Genomic DNA, 22,064 nt, shown 5'->3' with positions numbered 1-22,064 from the left:
ATAAAAGATAGCGTATATCCATCCTAGTGATATATTGTCACGTCAACTTGCATTAAAATCCTTTCAGCTGTTTACCCGCTTACCCGTAAAAATATGACAAACAGATACTCAAACACTAGTATTTATAAATATTATTTCATTTATGCCAAATATGCTAATTAATAAGTACTCAGTTAATGAATGACGTAGAAATTACGGGATACAGAGGCAAGAGTTCTTAGTTTTCCGATATGAGAACAAATAAATAGTGACACAATAAATAGTACATCAAACGATATATCAAATCATGTGAAACTAAGCCACAGCCTGTATTTTAGACACCAAACTAAGATTTTAAATTAGCAATTACTTGGATGTATGGACTCTATCAATATATAGGTATATCTTATATATAAAATTCTCGTGTCACAATGTTAGTTACAAATTCAAATTCAAATTCAAAAATCATTTATTCATGTAGGACATTTTAGCCGCTTATGAACGTCAAATTTTTACATTATAATTTTATTTTTTCCCTACCGTCCAGTTCGGTATATAGAACTGGCAAGAAAATCAATTGAATTACTTTTTTTTTAAAGCCAGTTTATTTACAATGTATATTTATATAGGTGTCTATGTCTAACATTAAATGAAAATTCAGTGCATGAACAACTATTGCCATGCACACTCGTCATTCAAATAATCGTTTAGTGAGTAATAGGCTTAGCAGTAAATATGATTTAACAGATGTTATGAATTTATTTAAGGGTAATTCCATTAAATCCTTTGGTATTTTATTGTAAATTTTTATACCTATTCCCATAAAAGACTTATTGACTTTTTCTAAACGATACTTGGGGACAGCAAGTTTGTCTTTAAATCTAGTATTAATATTATGATATATATTATTATCTTCTCTGAAACACAATAACCGATTTTTATAAAAATTTTATATATATTATGTTCAGTAGGTCTGAGAGCCGGCTACTGTCTAATTTTCAAACCTCTAAGTGATAAATAAGGGTTCAATTCAGTCCATCTCAAACATAACGTATTTTTGGACAAAATTGTAGAGAGATTTTAATTTATATGGCAAAACAACAGCTAGTATATATAGGTATATATGTTCCTACAGCACACACAATAATTTATTATTGTGTGTGTGTAGGAACTATTTATTTACACAACAACAAATTTATGGTTATCACTTTAACATAACTCTGTCCCCTAAGTCGTTGATGTTTAATTTACCTTCAAAATTCGTATCATTCGATTCTCACGCGTAAACATTATATTGTTTAATCAGTGACCTGTCATCATTATATTGATTGAACGGTTCCGTTTCCTTTACCGATAATCGAATTAGTTTGGTTCGTTATCAATATTATCCATCGCCGAGAATTAGAATGGAATTTGTTTTTTTAATAATTTGTGAATTTAATTATTTAAACTTAGATCTGTGTACAATTTGATGCAGCCTTAACTCCCAAACTAACATGAGCTGCATATCAAGAGTCAGTTCCTTCCCAAAATAAGGATAACAGTTTTTAATAATGCTTAAAGTTTTTTGTTTATATTATACTAGCTGTCCCGGCAAACGTTGTTTTGCCCTAAAATAAAAAAAAAATAGGGGTGGACTACCCCTAACATTTAGGGGGATGAAAAATAGATGTTGGCCGATTCTCAGACCTACTCAATACGCTCACAAAATTTCATGAGAATCGGTCAAGCCGTTTCGGAGGAGTATGGGAACGAAAACTGCGACACGAGAATTTTATATATAAGATAATAGCATACACACACATACTCCGTACTAACATGTTAAATGCGGAAGTGTATCTGTTTGTTTGTTATATTATATTAAAGATGAACATTAATTGTATTATGTGTACTAATATTTTGTTACAACATTTTTAATTATCCTGTATTTTGTAAACATGGTGCTATCTGAAGATTGCAAATAAATTTCAATATGTCTCTAATGAAGTTAGTTAAAAGGTAGCTGTTTTAATGTATTGTTTGTTTTTGTTTTTCAGTACAGTGAACCAGAATTGAATATCAAAAATTATAATACTAAGAGCAAAGCGCGGTTAAAAGTTACTACCATATGATATTTATATTAGTGTTTGAAATAGAACTTTAATAACTTTCAAAGTAAAAATTTAAATGAATTATGGTATAATCTCGACTAATGATTTTAATTGATACAAAATTTCTAATAGTAGCCAAATTAGAACTTATAATGTTTAAGATTTATATTTTGGACTAGTATATATTACGTATTGTAATTGCAATTGAACCTATATTGGGTACTTTTTTTCGGACTACTCTAATACTGTAGGCAGCTGGCCTTTACAGCTTCACTGGATGATATTTACATGTGTACTAAGATAGAAAAAAAAAATCTTATATATCTGTGTAACTCTCGTTAAGATGGATACCTAACTAATAATATAAATGCGAAATTGTATTTGTTCGGTACGGTTTTGTACTTTAACAGCTTTATTAATTATTATAAAGGTCAGAAAGCATTTTTTATCTCTCTCGGTCAGAAACAGGGCATAACTTTTAGTTATATTACTAGTTAAAATTAGAATGCTAATAAGCTAACGGACTATCTGATGGTAAGTGGTGGCCGTTGTTTATGTACATGAACACAGATACATCATAACATGACGCTCATAGTACAATTAATGCAATGTTATTTCAGATGACTAAGATGTCATACCTCCGTTGTAATTTCACTTATCTTAACTTTCAATCGAAATGCATCTTATAAAGCAAGGTACTTGGCAGCTGAAACGAATAGAGCAGATATATCCACGCAAATGACTTTATAAAGTCTACCTAAATTTATTTATGATATATTTTCTAGAAATGACGGTAAGTCTTTTTACGTTATTATTATTTTCTTTTGTAAGAAACACTAATTAATGATGACGACTTAGGCTTTGAAGCCGGCTACCGCAAGGGACACTCCAAGTAGCCCCCGTGACTTGTGACACGGGTGTAGGTTTATAAGGCCCTTTTAGAATGCATTAACACTCACCTTCACTACATGCAGTCTAACACCGGGATACACCTATTTCTAATACAATTCACTTTAATACCAAAAACACAACCGGAAAGCCCTGCGCTTGTCGACTGAATGCCGCGGCTCACCCAACGAAAGAGCATTATTCAACTACCGACTTCCGTATTTACAGCCCGAAGCCAGTATAGTAGGTCGGTCTACAAATACTAGATGGCGCTATTTACAATATTTGTAATAATCTTTACATTGGGTACTTCATTAGTACTAAACAAAAACTATCTTCTTTTAATATGTTTTTAAAATATCGGATTTTTTTTCTACAATACTGATGTGAACTCTAACACTTGTTTGTTCTATTACGTTATTGTTCTTCTCAACTGACTGACTGACTAACGCTAGTAGAACTGTAGGGATACTGATAAAAAATTATAACTTGTGTAAAAAACTTTCTTGAAATAATTCCGTGCTGGCGATGGCGCTAACTTTGTATATACTTTCACGCGGCCGGCACTGCAATAAAGTGAAGGATAAAACGAGTTATATATGTGGGTTGACGCTTAACCATGTAACTCGCGTTTGATTCACACATACAGGTTGTTGTAATATACTTTTTTATTTATTCATAATACGATATATGATAACAATCAAACAATTATAATAAATTAAGTATCTATATATTGCGATTTATGTTTTTTTTAATAAACTAGTGGTGCCCCCTATTCTGATATCGTATACGAAGGTATACGATATCTGATATCTACCATCTCGATTAGATCATCTATATAGGTGATCTAATCGATTGTAAATAATAAAACGACAAAACTGAATAAACTATTTGTAGGGCGTTATTATTTTATATATAAATTAATTTATTTACACTTTTCGGGGTATTTTCACAGTTTTTAGACTATGTATTGTTTACGAGTTTATTTCTATTTTATTCATAATTGAATTACATTGGTAATAAGTAGACTGCAATACTTAAATGTACAAATGGTTATCTTAAGAAAAATCTACTAAGTTAAAGAAATAAATAAATAAACCATTGCACTAATCTTAATTATTTTACTGTGTATAATATATATAATTATAATAATATAATAAGTTATGGCTAAATTAAAACAAAACAAATCAGAACAAATTTATAAGCAAACTAAAGGACTATATCGAGCGCGTCACTTGTTTTTATAAACGAACACCATGTATATAAATGGATATACCGCTATGTCTTATTCGTGTGCAAAAAAATCAAGTTCAGTGTAACACGTGTACTGAGTACGTGTTGCTATGTAAGTACCATTATCTGACCATATGTCATGATATACATCCTAAACGTTTACACGGGCTGGTCTAAAAACCAATGTTTAAAAACAAAAACATATTTTTTAAGTGATATGGTAAAAGATTCTAACTTGCCTCCAATTCTGGCATCCCTCCAATCAATCAATAAATTCAAGTCCAATTCAAACGGAGATTGAAATTACGATGGTTTGAGCAGAGTTTCGAACCCCTAGCCCTCAAACTAAAGTCGTATCCGTCAGTCGGAAGTTGGCCTTCAGCCGCTCAATAAACCCTTCCGTGGGCTTTGAGAGCCATCTGCAAGCCCTTACCTTTACAAATAACAGAGTCTGTCCACCTCTGTGTATTCGCTTATATTTTTAAAATTACGCAACAATTTTAAATTCAGTGATCAGCAATAGAGTGATTCAAGAGGAATTTATGAAAAAGCCGACAATTTCAAAGATTTGTAATGCATCCGTGCGAAGCCGGGGCAGGTCGATGGTTATATTATTGCACAGATGTATTGATTAATTTTTAAATGTAACGTATTCTCTTTTACTCATCATCATCATCTGCTTCATCCTTATCCCATTTATTTGGGGTTAATATGTTTTTCGTTAACGTATTCTCTTTTACTGCATAATGCAAATAAAAGCTAATTCTAAAATTATTATAGATGTATATTTAGATATTTATTTATTAACTCTTTAGGTCTAGAAATATCTCTACAACTTTATCATCATCATTTGGTAAGAATAATAAGATATAAAAGGTGGTTTTATCGCATAAGCAATCGTGTTTATCTTATATATAAAATTCTCGTGTTACAGTTTTCGTTCCCATACTCCTCCGAAACGGCTTGACCGATTCTCATGAAATTTTGTGAGCGTATTGAGTAGGTCTGAAAATCGTGCAACATCTATTTTTCGTCCCCCTAAATGTTAGGGGTAGTCCACCCCTAAATTTATTTTTTATTTTTTAGACAAAATTTTTAGTTTCTATTTTTTTATGATACAACATACAAAAATACATACAATTCTAAATTTTCACCCTTCTATCATCAACCCCTATTTTTTTATAGCGTTATTAATTTTTATGGCAAAACAGCGTTTGCCGGGACAGCTCTTATATGTATATAACTGTGGCGTGAAAATATTAATATTAAACTCCCTTCCGCCAATCTGGTGTAGCCAAAGACTGCTAAAAGTACCTTATTCATTACTGATTTTTCTTTAAATAATAGATAAATCTCCTAATATATCTGGTCAGGCACGGATCATTCTGCCGTACTAATATTCAAAATTCTAAAATGACAATTTATTACTTTTTAACTAATATTGAAGTTTAATATAAAGCTCTATTGTATTGCAAGGACCACCTAGATGTGTATATAATAAACTGGTAGTGGTCGAATCTGTACATAGAAAATAAAAGCCAAAAACCGAGAGGATGTTGGAAGTGGAATAGAATATATACAAATTTTCTTTGCCAGTTTCGCCATAAGTTCTTCCACAGGTTTGGAGTACCATCTGCACTCGCCCCCTATCGTCCGGTGAAACTATAAAACCTGCGGCCAACAGCATTAGTGTAGTCCGAAAACAAATTTAAACCCTTGTAGACTACATTTCATCAAAAAATCTGATAAAGACGCAGGCAATAGCTTCATAACTCGAATGTTATTTACTTTAGTTAGTTATACCTTAAAAAACCTTAAATGACCTAATACACACGACCACGCACATGGACGAGCTTACACAGATATGGAAGCCTCTTAATAAACACTCGTGTTTGTGCAACACAAAGAAACAATTAATCATAGCAGTGTCGCGGCTAACGGTTATTGGCATGCGCCTGCGCACGCGTCATCGATCACGATACAAAGATCATTGATCTAACAGACGGCATCATTAGTGGCGCTATTAGATTGATCATTGTGTGGGCGAACAGGTTTTCATAGACGTGACAAGTGTTTTTTGTCTGTGGTATTTATAAAAAAATGTTTGTTTGAATTATTGGCCTAATCCAGTTTTCGATTGAGGTTAGATATGTCTCTCTAATATGGAACTTTCAATGTTTAGCTGTTTATTGAATATTTCGACTTGTGTATAAGAATTAAATGCAATCTCAATAATATTATAAACACGAAAGTTTTTGAGTATGGGTGGATGTTTGTCACTCTTTCACGTAAAAAGTACTGAACGGATTGTTATGAAACTTTACAGTAATATAGCTTATATATCAGAATAATACATAGGCTATAATTCTAAAAGATATTATATAAATTGGGCGAAATACAACGATAAATGTCATGTGTGATGCAGACAAAGTGGATTATAAATCTACTTCAGAATAAGGAATATTGACAGATTTAGAATCTGATGATGACTTCAGCGTTTCGGAAGGGCATCCTAAAATAATCAATAAATGGATTTGTTCAGAAAGTTTGGATTGTTGTCTATCGTGTATATAAATATTATGTACATATGTATGTTTTTTAACAAATATCTTAGTAATTTTATGTAGGTACATCGTTATTTATTCTAAAGTAAGTGATGTCTCCTTGTTCATTTATACATATATCCTTATAACTGATTATCAAATTATGTGCTTGAATATGTTAAAGTTTGGGTTGAAGTTATCGTTAAATAAATATATAAAATCTAAGGTATCTATAGGTATCTATAGGTATCTATTTATTCATTAAAATATCAAAAATAAATGTGAATATAATGAATGAATAGAAGTCAATGAATTATGAATCTACCGAAGAATTTGGTACTATATTATTAGATACATACTCGTAGATACGGTACGATCCTTTTATATCTAGATAAATTAAACCTTTATTCATATCGAATGAGACACATTTCTTGTTACAAATACATATATTATATACAATTTATATTATAAACGTAAAAAGTATATAATTTATTTATAGCGTTTATAATATAAATTATATTATAAATATAATCATTACAAATAATTATTAGCCGAAGACAGTCGCTGATATAACTCTTTAATATCATTTACAAATTCAGAGTTTGCATTAAAATTCAGCCAATTAAAGCTTATTCTTTCAGATCTTGCTAAAATAGTGAAGGAAAGTTAGTTCAAGTGATTTAAGATCTCTCATAATGCGAGAGTTTATAATGTCAGTATTTGTTTGCACTATTGTTCATAACAAAAATAAAATAAAGCTTTTGAATTTATTTCTTATTTTCTTTGTATATATGTCCTTCATTATAAAGAAAGGGAGAAACGACTCGAATAGGTAAAATAATATAACAATTAATATAAATATTAGACTCTACTATACTATTTTATTTTATATTTATTAATTGATAAGATGCTTCTATAAGATACTTGTATAAATATATACTTACCAATCAACACGAGCGTAGCTGTCACTAGTAAATGTGTCTTGAACTCCATTATCAGCACAATTATTTATTTAACACTAGCAGTCTTTATATTCACTTAAATTAACTTAGCACTGAGCACAGCAGAAGATATTCAGTCGTCCATGATGTTCGTATCTGCAAAGAAATTGTCTATTATTATAAATCTAATAATATTACTTACTCGAGTAATGATAATAAAGCAGTACCAATGAATCGTCTTATTGAAATTTCTAGAATGCAATCGTAGAAGCGACTTAAAAATTTCTGGATATATTATAATTGTATTTTGTGTCATTGTTATCAAACGTTAGTATTGAGTGAACAAAAAATTTGTAAATGTACCAAGGCAAGAAATTAACCAGTAAAAAGTGTTTTTAAGTAAATTACTTAATTTAACTTTAATATTAAAAATGTGTGACCAAACCGTTGAATGGATCTTAATGAAATTTGATGTAATGATAAATGTAGCGTCACGACATAGGCATCATCATTTATTTCAGAAAAGCAAATATTATAAGCTAGTGTTAACTATATTTATTTTAACACGAATTATAAATACTACTTTAGATGCCATATCATATAAAACTTCACCAGATAGGGTATTAACGTAATTAATTACAATACGTATAAATAGTGTGTCCTACACACTATTTACAATTAATTACGTTTAAACCAATAGTTATTAGGTATTAACAGTTGGTACAGTATGAGAAGTAAGCTTGTCAGCGCTAATGGTCACTCATTAGTATACATGTCTTGTCCGACGTACACTTTCTCTTACAAGTTTCCCTTTTCAATACCCTTTCTTGGTATAACATAGTATTTAACATATAAAAACATGGCTATATTATCTTAGAAATCTTTAAGGTCTCAGCCGAATATTAATAATATTTAATTTATATTTATTTACTTATTTGATTCGGTAGATTGTATTCATACAAAATCTTAAAGTTCTAAGATTTTAAAATATTTCTTTAAAAGAACAATCGGAATATATAGCTCTTTTTCTCTGCTAAATGCATATCGCATGCATACCGCAGTGGGATCTAAATATTATATGAAATTACAAGATAAGAGGAATGACATCTAATCTAATCTAATCTAATCTAAGCATGTGTGTCACGTATTAACGTAATATCCGTAATGTTTTTCATTTATATACAGTTAACGCTTGCTATCAAGTGGGCCATAAACTTTGCTCTTCGTATTATATAAAAAGATAATTCTAAATTGCTTAAAATTAGGTTTATTCTAGTTTAGTTAATTGACTGTTAATCTAACAAGCATTATGCTGAAAAGTGCTTGTTATAATCAAACATTTCTAAAATATAGGAAATATTTCCACTGGAAAGTGCATAAGAAGCATTAAAATAACGTTATCCTCTCTGACCTACACGTATTGTAACTGGTTCTATCTTAAACAGTACATAAAACTTAACCCCAGCAGTTAACTTTAATTTCACCGCCCCACATCAACAGAAAAGCTTTCATCTTGATAAATGATGTCCTTTCTATGTTTATGAATATTATGTGCCACTTAATTTTAATTTGTGTATCAGATTGCTTTTTTAAATATTATGGTAGGCTTCAGGACTGAACATAGTTTTGACAATGGCCAACAAGATAACGGCTCATATTCTGATAAGTGCATACCTAAGTCAATATATATGATCAGCTCAACTCACGTCGACTTACGATATCTGTGAGAAGGAAGGCGTTGCCATTCCGAAAGATTAAGATATCAATTAGTCAGTCTTTAAGTATCTGCCTTAAATCACGCTGCAACTCAAAACAACGCTGTATAAAATATAAACATACATATATTACGACCAACTGATTCGAGATTACAAAAACTGTTATTAAAATTGCGCCTATTTGGTCAAGGTCAAATATTTGTTACATAACAGCGTAAAAGACACCGCGTAACCGTGTAAAACGGACAAGAATCACGTTATTTGAGTGCATAAACCGCACCAGTACTAGGTCGCCATAAAATCAAGGAGGTCACTGCATCGGGAGAACAACCTTGGAGAGGCGTGACCCGCGACCCGGAAGGCTGTTCAGCTGCAGATGAAAGTAGTACCTCAGACAATACAGAGACTTTCACACAATCTCTGCACTCCTGGTAGAATGTCCGTTCAAATTCAATGGTGCAATTTAAAATAAATACTTTCCACGGATTAAAAAAAGCACATTTGTCCTAGAAATATCAAGTTTAAAATTACCGGACAATTTGATTGTTAAAATAACCGTGACTAGTATGATAACCGTGATGATCATTGTAAACTTAGAATCATTGATGTATTCATGTCACCTCAATACTAACATAGCTCAGATTTCTTACTGAAACACTAGATAAACATTTGATGGTTTTATTAACCCAGTTATTTAATACAGCCCATTGAGTATGACAATTTTAACAATTTATTTCTCACGCAGCCGTTCAAAAGAGGACAATCATATTGTCATTAATGTCAGATGCAGGCTTTTGACCTAAAAAATGGCGAAAAAACAGTTTTTACAGCGAATTGGCACAAAAAAATGTTCATTGTCGTATAATTTTGTTGAATCTATCGTAATATTAAATAAGACTTGCTTATCTAGTAACGGTTGATTGGTTTTTGTAAAGCTTTCGGTATAAGAAATAACTCTGTAGATAAAAAAAACTGTGTCAAACAAAACACGACGGATGGACGTCGATTTATGAATAATGATCCCCATTATGTGATTAATTAACTCGATATTATAACGATAGTAGTGTTGGGAACATTCAGATTTTATTGGACTTTATACTGGTTTTGTTATTAACATAAATTAACATACAAATGCGGAAATAAAATTCCACTTTCGTTTAAATGGTGGCGATAAATCAAAATTGAAGGTATTAATATATATGACTTAAATTTATTTTCACAAAAGTTCTTTATAACAAGTAATAAAATTTGCGAACTCCTCATATCGTAATGCAGTGTTAATTAAGAATTCATAGGCATAGTAAACGATACAGCTATTTAAAAATAAGACACAATATTTTTAATTTTCTGAATTGATAAATGAGATATACTCTCTTTTCTTTGAGAAACACGAATCCGAAATATTACTTGCTTCTTTTTTGAATTATCCATAAAATAACTCATAAAATCGTTTTTATATATGTTATTTCTATATAAGAAATAACATATCTAAAAACAATTAGTATAAACAATTAAATTCATGTTTTCATAACATTATTTTTTAATTACTGATAGAATAATTACTGTGATTTATTTTATTTTACAAATAACTAGTGCCCCATCGCGGACTAGTTGCAACCGTGGATGCAGTTATTATAGAATTTTCTATTTCATTTAAAATAAAATAAAGGGCTTTATTTTATTTTAAATGAAATAAAATAAAGCCTTTTAATAAAATAATAATAAAATAATTTGATACCGTAACGTTCTACCGTGGTTACCTCAGACTCAGTCACCAAACAGCTTGTTTTATAAGATATGTTTCTGTTGAACGGTGAGATACGCTAGTAAAATTACAAGATAAGAGGATCTCAGTTCTCCGGAATAAGCAGTGGTATCATTGGCGCCATATAAATAACGTGACGAGCACACGATACACGATGTATATACGAAGTGAACAGATAACGGTTAACACATACAATCAGGTGTACTGTCAGCTTGTTTGCCATTCTTTATAAAAATAAAGTGAAGCTAGAATAATCCGTTGAGATGCTTCTGAGATTAATTTGCATGAACGCTCAGAGAATCAAATAAATAAATAACTATTTATTTAGTTTAGTTAGATTTTGTATTTGAGTCTATACTCAAATATAGAAATCTAACAAGCACCACTTTTTGTTTAATTACGTTAATAAAGCGTCCCAAAAAATATAGAAAAGCTTGACTTCCCTGTACTATTTGCACTTTTGCGAAGTCAGGGCAAGCAACGAGTAGGTCATTCTTTTGGGTCTAATTAGATAAAAGTGCTTTGTACTGTGACTGCAGATGGACAGCCTTCACAAATGTAACTCAATCAGTAATTAACCAGACTATAACTAGAACCGTTAACGCTAACTGAAGTTGCGAAAAGCCGTTGGCATCCAATAACGGTGTATGTTTCATAACGTACAAAGATTAACAAAATATATAGGTCTCTGAATAATGAATGACAGTAGACACTCAGTGGTAGAAATTTTACCATAATATATTATGATCAAATTTCTACCACATTTATAAATGTTTGTATATATATTGTCTGGGTGTTTTCTATATTTATTAAGTATGTATTTAGAAAAAAGTATATATGTATTTATATCAGTTGTCTAATAACCATAACACAAGTTCTGCTTAGCTTGGGACTAACTTGGACTTTATATGTGCTAAACCGCTAGACCACTGAGGTCGTCAAGATATGTATATATAAGAACTATTCAAATCAGTTAAGTAATATATGATTTAATCAAAATTTTAAAGTAATTCAGAAGCTAGACGTAGTAGCTCTATTATTGCTAAGCTAAAAATTAAACTGATTATTTTCTTAATTTCGAAATAATTTTAAAAGAATCAAACAATCTGATGAAAATCAGTAATAACAGCCTAGCCAGCACTTTGAGGTACAGCCTAGTTTAGCAGTACCTCAAATTGTACAAGCGTCGCTCTTGTTGTCCCTCATTCTTTGTCTAAGATTTCCCTACCCTCAATTTTTTTTCATACAACTGGAAAGTCAAATGAGAACAAAATAAGTATGTATCAACATCAAAAAAAAATACTGCCAGCTAAATTAGGTGAAATAACGTAGACAATTTTGTACTAAGTCTCCCTTTTATAATGATATATTTTAGTCTCTATCGTCATACAGTACAATACTGTACAGTGTATAAAACCCATTATAATACAATTACTGTTCACCAATGTCGACAGTTATTTGTGGACAGTGTATCCAGTAAATGATGGGTTTTAACTCATGATTACTTGCGAACAGTATTTGGAGACAGTTATATGACCACATTCTATAGCTATTATTCAATTCTAACAACGTTTAGATAATCAAAGCTATAATGATACCTTGTGATAACTGTATCAAAGTAATATTATCATGCTTGCAACCTACTCCGGCTTCGTACATGTCTCTGTTTATTTTTAACATTATCAGGAACCGACCGATGTATATTCCGACGCAAAAGGGATATTTATTTTATTATAAGTATAAGTATTATCTTATTTATATGCATAAGTTTTGTGACAGGGAAAAGAAAGATAAAAAAGATAAACCACAATATCACTAAGTAGATACAAAAACACAGGATCAAATCACATCAAAACTAAACAATTAAAATGACGCTGAGTTGGCCACGCATTACGTGAAAAGGATAAATGATGTTAGATCTTAACTTAGGGTCCAATATTAGTACCGAAGATAAGGAAAACTCAAAGAAGAGTAAAATATATAAAACAGATCAATTACAGAGTAGAATCGCGACAGCAAGGAATAGAAAAGGTTAGAGGAAGCCTTTGCTAGGAAGTAAGCAGAGACACAAAACATATTTACATCATACAGCCATCGTTTCTACCGCATGATGAAAACTAAATTTAACATCGTATATAAAAGCTATCATATAAGTATTAATAATTCTAAACCTAACATTATTAAATGAAAAGATTTTGGTTTATCGTTATTGAATAAATAAAAAAAAATACTATGAAATATAACGATTTTAAAAATCCTTTTTTTTTTATACCACTTAGGTGGCAAACAAGCATACAGCCCATCTGATGGTAAACGGTTACCGTAGCCTATGGACGCCTGAAACACCAGGGGTGTCACATACGCGTTGCCGACCCTTAAGAAACCTTAATATACCCTTCTTGAAAAACCCCATGCTGTAGTCTCTCGAGAAAACCTCGGCATTTAGTTCCACAATCTAAGTGTATGCGGGAGGAAGCTCCTCTGAAACCGCACTGTCTGAGACCACATATATGGGGATATATACTTTTATATATATTCCAAATATATACTTTTATGTATATATTTCTATCAAAGAAAACTTTGTTAAAAGTTGTCTATGTGAATAGCTCAGCCATTAAGGAGCTTATTTGGAAGCAGTTTTGCCTGAAAAATGGAGTGGCAGTGAAATATAAAAAAACATAAGCGAGTAACAAACACTGTTGGTTGTGTAGTAATAGTGGACTGGGTTGTTCTTTAGTAGTATCCACAGTCTGATGAGCCCGTCCAGTTTGTCAATGAAATTGGTTGTGCAGCGCACAGTAACAATGCGATGAGTTCCATCTCATAAACTTATCGAGCAAGCATAACATACTGAGTCCAGTAGCATATCATCGAAAGCTAATCACACTCGTAAACGATTTGAAAGCAAAATACTTTAAGTAAATAATATAAAAAAATAGAAAGAACTCCATTGAACGTCGGTACACTCTCTACAAATAAGCGCTTTCATCGATGGTTGACAAACATAGATGAAATTGGGCAAGTACAAGTTTTAATGCTTATAGTGAGGGCTTATGTATTTACCTTACAAACCATAGTGACGTTTGTTAAAGATGATAGACACATAAAACAAATAATGATTACCGTGAATTCCTATTTGTTGTATCCCAATTTATTGATGACAATCAAATAACAACAAAGCATCTGAATGTATAATATTAAATTATATGTTATACATAAATATGGATAATTTCTTAAAACAATAATTTTGGTAAATTTGCGTCCCCAAACAGGGCCCATATTGCTCTAAATGTAGCAATTGTAAACACATATAACTGTGAACATTATGGAATGTAAGATTAAATCTAAATTAATTAAGATAAGGACAATGTTTCTAACATTAACAATTTATTTATATTATCTGATATTATTCACAATTCTAAGCCTAAAGGCATACAACATGGCCTTTAAACTGAAGTAGATATAGTGAGACTAAATCAGCTTCTTTATAAGCTACGTATCAGTGAAATTACAGGACAAGTGATATCCTAGTCTTCCGGAATGGTAACTCAAGAGCGGTAGCACGATCATTATATGAAAAACTGATGTCTGTAGTTCTGTATACAACTAGATCGGTAGGTTGTTTCACATTCCATAAGACTAATAAATAAAAAACACAATTAGAAACCGCAATGGATTCAGGGCCTCGCTCAAAATCTTAAGACATATAAAAAGATGTTAGTGATTTGAGGATAACAAGATAGGCGTGAATGGAGTAGTCCGTTCCAATGAGTGTATAATAGAGAACACGTCTGTCCCAAGAAATGTATTGCACAAAGCTATTATTAAGATGTTACTTTGTAACGATCATTTTGACAGCACGCACAGATGAGTGAAAGTATTGAATTACATTTTGTTATTCTAACTGCTTGTTAGAACTCTCGATTTCTATGAACGTTAGAAACTCGATTAACAAATATCCAACGCGTCATTATTTGATTGCATTTAATTTTTTTTTTTATGATATTCTTGATTGAAGTGTAATAATTAAGAGCCAGTAATTATCTGATGGTTGCCAAAGTAGACTTTTTATTCGGTATATCTGGTTTATCTATGAATATTTTTGCCACCAAGCAGCTTGCTTATCTGTGTTTTTGTTTTTTTTTTTATTAATGATAGAGATATTTTTTTAAAGGCTTTATTAAAGGCAGTAAAGTTATAGGGTACAGGGGCATGATATCGTATCCCTAAGTAAGGGCAACGCATGAAATCACGGGCACCACATGAAGACATCAAATCTATGACGCTGTTTATGAGTGCATATAGGCAAGGGTTAGCATTTCAAATCATGTGGGAGATCAGCTTATTGCTATTGCTAGCTATTGCATAGACATACCAAAAAAAAAATTTTATGGTTTAGGGGCCAACTGATCAGATTGGTCGTGTGTTGTCTGATGACAGGACATTCCGCCGGAACCGGCGTGCTTGGATGGGTCGAGTCATGAATGTGAATGAAGCAAGAATTATTTATTTATTTAAAACTTTATTGATTTTGTACAAAAGGCGGGCTTAATGCTAATAGCATTATGTGCAATTATGTGCAAGATCAGAAGCCAACACTTGTTTCTTTTAACTTATCACTTGGTTCTTTATACATACCCCGTTGGATCCAACGTGAAAATAGATAGACATATACATTTCTCACAACAAAATAATGTTATACCTCTTTATTACATACTAACTATGCCCGCGGTTTCACCCACATTAAATTTCAATAAAAAATATAACCTGTGTCATTCTGATGCATAAGCATATTACTTCTGTAAAGTTTCATCAAAATCCGTTCAGTAGTTTATGAGTGAAAGAGTAACAAACATACTTACAAACTTTCGCGTTTATAATTTGATTAAGAAGTGCCCAATTCGCACTTAACTTCAAAAAGCGCTTAATTGGTTTATAAATTGACAAGAAGAGATATGAACTCGAAAATTCCAATATAATTGATATCGTAAAACGCAATTTATGTCACTCACTGTCTCACCCTTTCACTATATAATATTATCTTATCTGTGCTTCCACTGATGTATGACGCGTCCTTAATGTATGTTATAGTTTAGCTAAATACAGCAGTTTTACTCTCTGTTTACATTTCTTTAAAAATAGTGGAGGTCCTGCCAAACATTTGCATTACATTGTTAAATGCAAAGAGATTATTTTAAATTCAATTGATAGTAAATTAGTGAAACCAAATATTTGTTCAAACAAGGAAACGTGCGGTAAGTTTTTTTGTTAAATATAAGATAGTTTAAATTCTTTATCTAAATTTGGCTAAACTGCCTGCCCGAAACACAGACTTCAGTAAAGTAACTCTATAGAGATAAAAATATAGTAAATCAGAATATTGGTTTTTGTATACATTACATACATTCAAACATACGAATAAGTAAATCTTTGCAATTTATAATATATGGATACATTAATATGAACATTTGTTCCTAAAATTAGGCATACACATATGTATTATATAAAATAAATAGACAAGGATGCTGATAATACGGACAATGTCAATGATAGAAGATAAACAGAATAGGAAGGACTAGAAACTTTTATAACATTATAATAAATTTAGTTTCATATATTATCAAATATTAACAGTAATACGTCAGTATTATAAAATCAATGCTAAAATAAAGAAAACACTAGAAAGAAATCAAAACAACTGCAACTATTAATGTTTCATAGTATTAAAATAAAAGCAAAAACAAATAGCATTCGTAATGGTGGATAGCCAGTGTCAGAGAAAAAGCATAATAAAAAAGTTGTAATGACGATGGAAATAAAAAAGGCGATGGCCAGACAATGAGAGGAAGCAAGGACATAATAGTTGTAGCAGACCGTGAACTCGCTTTGTTTTCAGAATAAGCATCAAACGATCTACATTTTACGTTTTTTTTTTTTAACTGTAGGCCTCGGAGTTTACTTTCATAACGTTTGATTTGTTTGTATTAATCACGTTTAATGAAATAAACGCTTGTTAATTTAATTCTGTTGTAGGGAAGGGATTGTTAGAAATGGGATTGTTGTACCAAGGAATATACACTATCACGCGACTAGTTAATTTCCAGTGAATTCGCCATGATTAGCTGACTGTCCTGAATTCATCCTCATTTTCTCTTTATATACTGATACACTGTCATTGTATACCGATAGCGTAGGTCGGTTCACTATATCATTATCATCTATTAATAATATATATTATAATTGTTATAATTTTGGTGTCATTAGCTAAACTGTCTAACTTCGTTTGAGTCTTTTTTTAAACATATTTCATTCCTACTCTACTTCTTGATCGTAGCGTGATCTTATATTATTACTGGTGAAATGGGTTGACACTAAAATTATTTTTCAATTAGAAACAGTATTTAACGCGTTCAGCCAAACTAACAAACAAACTCTTCAACTTTATATATTAATACATGTATGTTCATAAAATATTGTTAATAATTAAAAGGAATATTTATAAAAATAAAATTATAGTCAAATTCTAATACAATAGTCTCTTTATGACATTATCAGTATTACCAAATAATAATGAGATTGTAGACATAACTAAAATGATGATACCACCTCATCTATTATCATTTTTAACGACTAAATACATTATACATCTGTACATTCTGTACCCAATAATTTCACAGCAACATCTCACCTTTCGGAAACCGGAAATACCGCATACAAAGCATGTATTTACCTCAAAAACAACTAATTCATTTGTATAATCATGTAATGCATGTTTTATTCTCATGAATAATTTTTAAAACGAATTGTAGCAGATATTTAATTCAACCTGTGCTGTCAGTATTAAAAAATGATTGCTACCTCTTTTTTGTTTTATAAATTATCTTTATGAATGCCACTTTCAACATATTGTTTTAAACTTAATTGCCTAAACCGTATGGTTTAAATTTCTGTGGGCTGTCAGTGTACGAAGTTCTTTGCCTTTAAATCGATTTATCTTGCATATCATAATGGGCACATGTCTATGATTTATTCTGTCAAGATACTACATCATTTAAAATGCATTCCTTTCTTTTAATTGGTAGTGATTTCCATTTAGTATTGTAAATTACATTCGTAAATAATACTAATTCTCAATTAATCTGTTAAAAAATATTCTATTACAATATATAGTTTATAAAAAATCGACGTCATTGTCAAATATTTGGATTTAGTAATTGACGACAATGTAACAATTTATATAAAGTATACAGTGCTTTACAAGTATATGAATTTATAAACAGCCATACCAATTTATTATCCACTCTTCTGCTATAGATCGCAACAATTCATTAAAAGTGTGATTTTATTATACTTTTTACAATTCAACGTAAGATGGTATTTTGTCTTCAGTATTTCCAATAAGATTACCACAGCTCTTGACAGCGATGGCACGTATTATATCAGACGAGCTAGTATCCAATTTATTATGACCTACCAATCTCATGCTCCTTATTGTTTCACTAGGACTAAAAAGGATACGTCTATACACTTAAATAGCTCCATCAGAGTTGGTTTTATTATCTGATGTAGTAGAATGGACAGAGCAGTTGTCTGTAACTCTACGCTAGTTGCATTAAAGTTGCTTATTGATTTCTCGATGGTTCTTTATGTATTGGACATTACATTAAAGAGATAGAAGATGCCACAGCATATTGAAATACGCCATGACAATCTTAGTAAGCTGCATTGTGTTATACATTGAGGTTATTTATTACATTGTCCTACGTAAAAACAAGATGTTTTTTGTTTACATAATTTTTTTGTGATTACAGATAGTTTATGTAATCCATATTGGTGGTTTAACGTCTTAAATAATATGAAGTTGTAAATTTGCAGAATTTTATGAATAAATTAAGATATTCAAAATTATACATGTCTAAAATTGTTTTTCAAAAAACCTATCACATTACTCCTTCAAATTCTTCATAGAGCTATGGAGGAATACTTATGTTACTCTTTTATTTAATACTAGCTGTTGCTTGCGACTTCGTCTGCATTTCCGTCGTTTTTCGTAAAATAAGTAGCCTATGTCAATCACGGTTCAGAGGTTTTGATGTATTTTCCTAACATTTCCCTATTGATCGTAGCGTGATAAAAAGTATACTATAACCTGCCCAGGAGTATGAAGAATAATTGTACCAAGTTTCGTTAAAATCCGGCGTGTAGTTTTTGTTTCTATAACGAACATACAGACAGACAGACAGACAAAAATTTTACTGATTTTGTCATCAGTATCAATCACTAATCACCCCGTGATAGTTATTTTGGAAATATATTTCATGTACAGAATTGACCTCTCTACAGATTTATTATAAGTATAGATTCATATTTTGATATAAAGAATATAGACTAGCTTTTCAATAAATCGATATATTAAAGATATAATCTTATTATATTGTGATTTAAAAACATCATTATTGGGATGTAGTAGTATAATATATTAAAATATTTATGAGAATTGACAGTAATTTAGTATATACTTATACATAATTGTGAATTGACATAGTTTATACATTTTATTGATCCAAACGCAAAAAAATAATGTAAGTAACATAACAAATAATGTAATTATACATATTTCATTATTTTCGTCTTTTTTATATATTATACTGTTGCCATTATAAACAATGCTTTTATATGGAATGGAATCGTTTTAGAGTTCTAAATTTTTAGATTAGTAGATATTAATTTAGATTCCTTTTTAATTATGTACCTAATAAATTCTTGCTTCTTTCTTCAAGTGGTTTACAGCACCTTATTGCATTTATAATATGGTACATTTTTATTTGCAAAAGAATAAACAGGCATTCTCTACAGACTTTCTTGTAAACATAACATAAATTCATCACGACTACAATCTGATTGCTTGATCAAAATTATTATACCTATTTCGTTCATTAAGATATAATTTTAATTAAATCAACAAATTCTTTAGTCTGGTTCAGAAACTGGTACGGCGAGTTTCTCTTTAACACTTTTTGGTGCTACATTTGTTATTTTCTGATCAATCAAATTCGTACTTATATTATAAATTCGGGGTTTGATGACCTCGGTGGTCTAGTGATTTAGCACACTGTCCTTACTTCTGATAAGTATAGATTCGATTCCTCGCACGATATAAATATAAATATAATTGTTTGTATTCTAGAGTATTAAGACTAGAGTTCAGTTTTGTATAGTATATTATAATATTCATGTATATATCTCTATCAGTTGTCTAGTACTATGGGTACTAATTTTTTTTTCTGAAATAAAAGCAATATTTAGGCACTAGATAGCGCTATAAATTGTCCAAAGTTTTTATCACCATAATTATAAAAATGTAAAAGTAAATCCGTCAGTTCTATTAAAAAAAATATTACTGGGAAATTTTATGAATGTAATATAACTGAAAGACAACTAGTGTTTGTTTTATAGCAATTGGTTTACAATAATAAAAGTCATAAACTATTATTACTCCAATTACCAGGCCGCACAAATAAATAAATATATGAGCATTGGAACCCCTCCGAACGATACCCCGTCTAATTCAAACAGGGAATGAAGTTATGACGGCATGAGCAGAGGTTCGATCGCCTTGTGGTGCCCTCAGACTAAAATCATTTCCGTTAGGCGGGAGTTGACTTTCAGCCGCTCCATAAGTCCTTTCGCAAGTTTCGAATGCCATCTGCACCCCCTTTTGTCTGACAAAGCTGTAAAGGCAGCAGGCCAGCTGCAGCCAAAAGCATGGTAGTCCCAAAGAAAACTAATCCGCGCATTTTCGCCAGCGGCACATAAAGGGCCCCATTTAAAAACAAAAAACATTGTAGCTTAGTACCTATTAGCGTGATACTATATATAGCCTAAACGGTATATAATACTTTTTTTTTAATTCGAACCAGTAGTTCCTGATATTTGCGTGTTCGACCAAACAAACATATTCTACTGCTTTATAGTATTGGTATAGACATAACTACAATTTACAATCTCATATCCCCATTTTGTACATTGTATGCTAGAGTTAAATGCTAATTTTTCATCTCCGATAATACAGAATATTATTCGCACAATATTAATCGAAACACAAAGGACTGAAATTGCATTCATTTTCAACTGTAAGCGCATCAAGCAATATTAAACCCTTTCGCATTTAAATAAAGGTCAAATCTGATAAAACGCATTTATCCACTTTTGCACCAAGCTGTACAAAAGCGACAATAATAATTTAAAATTTCAATTCAATGTTAATTCAGCACGGTAATTTTCAATATAATAGCATTGAATGTGACAAGGAATCTTCGATCTCACGCCTTTTGTATGAGAACAGTTCGTTTTGATGAAATCGCATTAGTGGTATTTTACGGATGTAGACAATCTTTGCAGCATATTTAGCGCATTAACAAACTGTTAACAGCATCCATTTAAAATATTTAGAGTATCTATTTATACTGTATTTATAAGCAGAAATTCTAATGGCTCTTTAAACAATTAATTATGTTGGCGATAGAATGAAAGAAAGAAAAACATATTTATTCAGTACAACAATGTTACAATAATAAAAAAAATAAACGAAAAAAAAACGAAATAAAATGTCTATAAATTAGAGTAGTATCCAAAGATATTTCTTACAAAGCAAAAACTTTTTTTCACTTCTTTGTTCTAAGTTATAACACCTCAGGTCGTCCAGAATTGGACGGGAGCATGTCCGATTTCTAAATCTGCATATTAGCTAACATATAAACGTTGTCAATATGGAATAACAGATCAGAGTATATCTTAATCTGTATTACTACTACCAGGCTGAGATAAAACAGTAAAATTATTCAGAAACGTAACACCTTTCAATAGTAAAGCAATGAAGATAGCACGCGCTTATGTAAAACAATTACAGT

General features: G+C 30.9%; 1 protein-coding gene across 1 annotated transcript in view; it reads right to left on the bottom strand.

Moving 5' to 3' along the window:
* The window catches only part of LOC131849560 (agrin), a 58,768-nt gene that overhangs the window by 24,928 nt on the left and 11,776 nt on the right, over nucleotides 1-22,064 (bottom strand). Inside the window, exon 2 of the mRNA XM_059199652.1 lies at nucleotides 7,678-7,830. Within this exon, the coding sequence (XP_059055635.1) occupies nucleotides 7,678-7,726 (49 nt within the window). The 5' untranslated portion in view covers nucleotides 7,727-7,830. The remainder of the gene's footprint in view (nucleotides 1-7,677; nucleotides 7,831-22,064) is intronic.

Source organism: Achroia grisella, unplaced genomic scaffold (assembly GCF_030625045.1).
Source record: "Achroia grisella isolate CSIRO2021 unplaced genomic scaffold, CSIRO_AGI_Agris_v1 utg660, whole genome shotgun sequence".
In the NCBI taxonomy this organism is placed as follows: domain Eukaryota; kingdom Metazoa; phylum Arthropoda; class Insecta; order Lepidoptera; family Pyralidae; genus Achroia; species Achroia grisella.
This window is presented reverse-complemented; position numbering and strand designations above follow the sequence as displayed.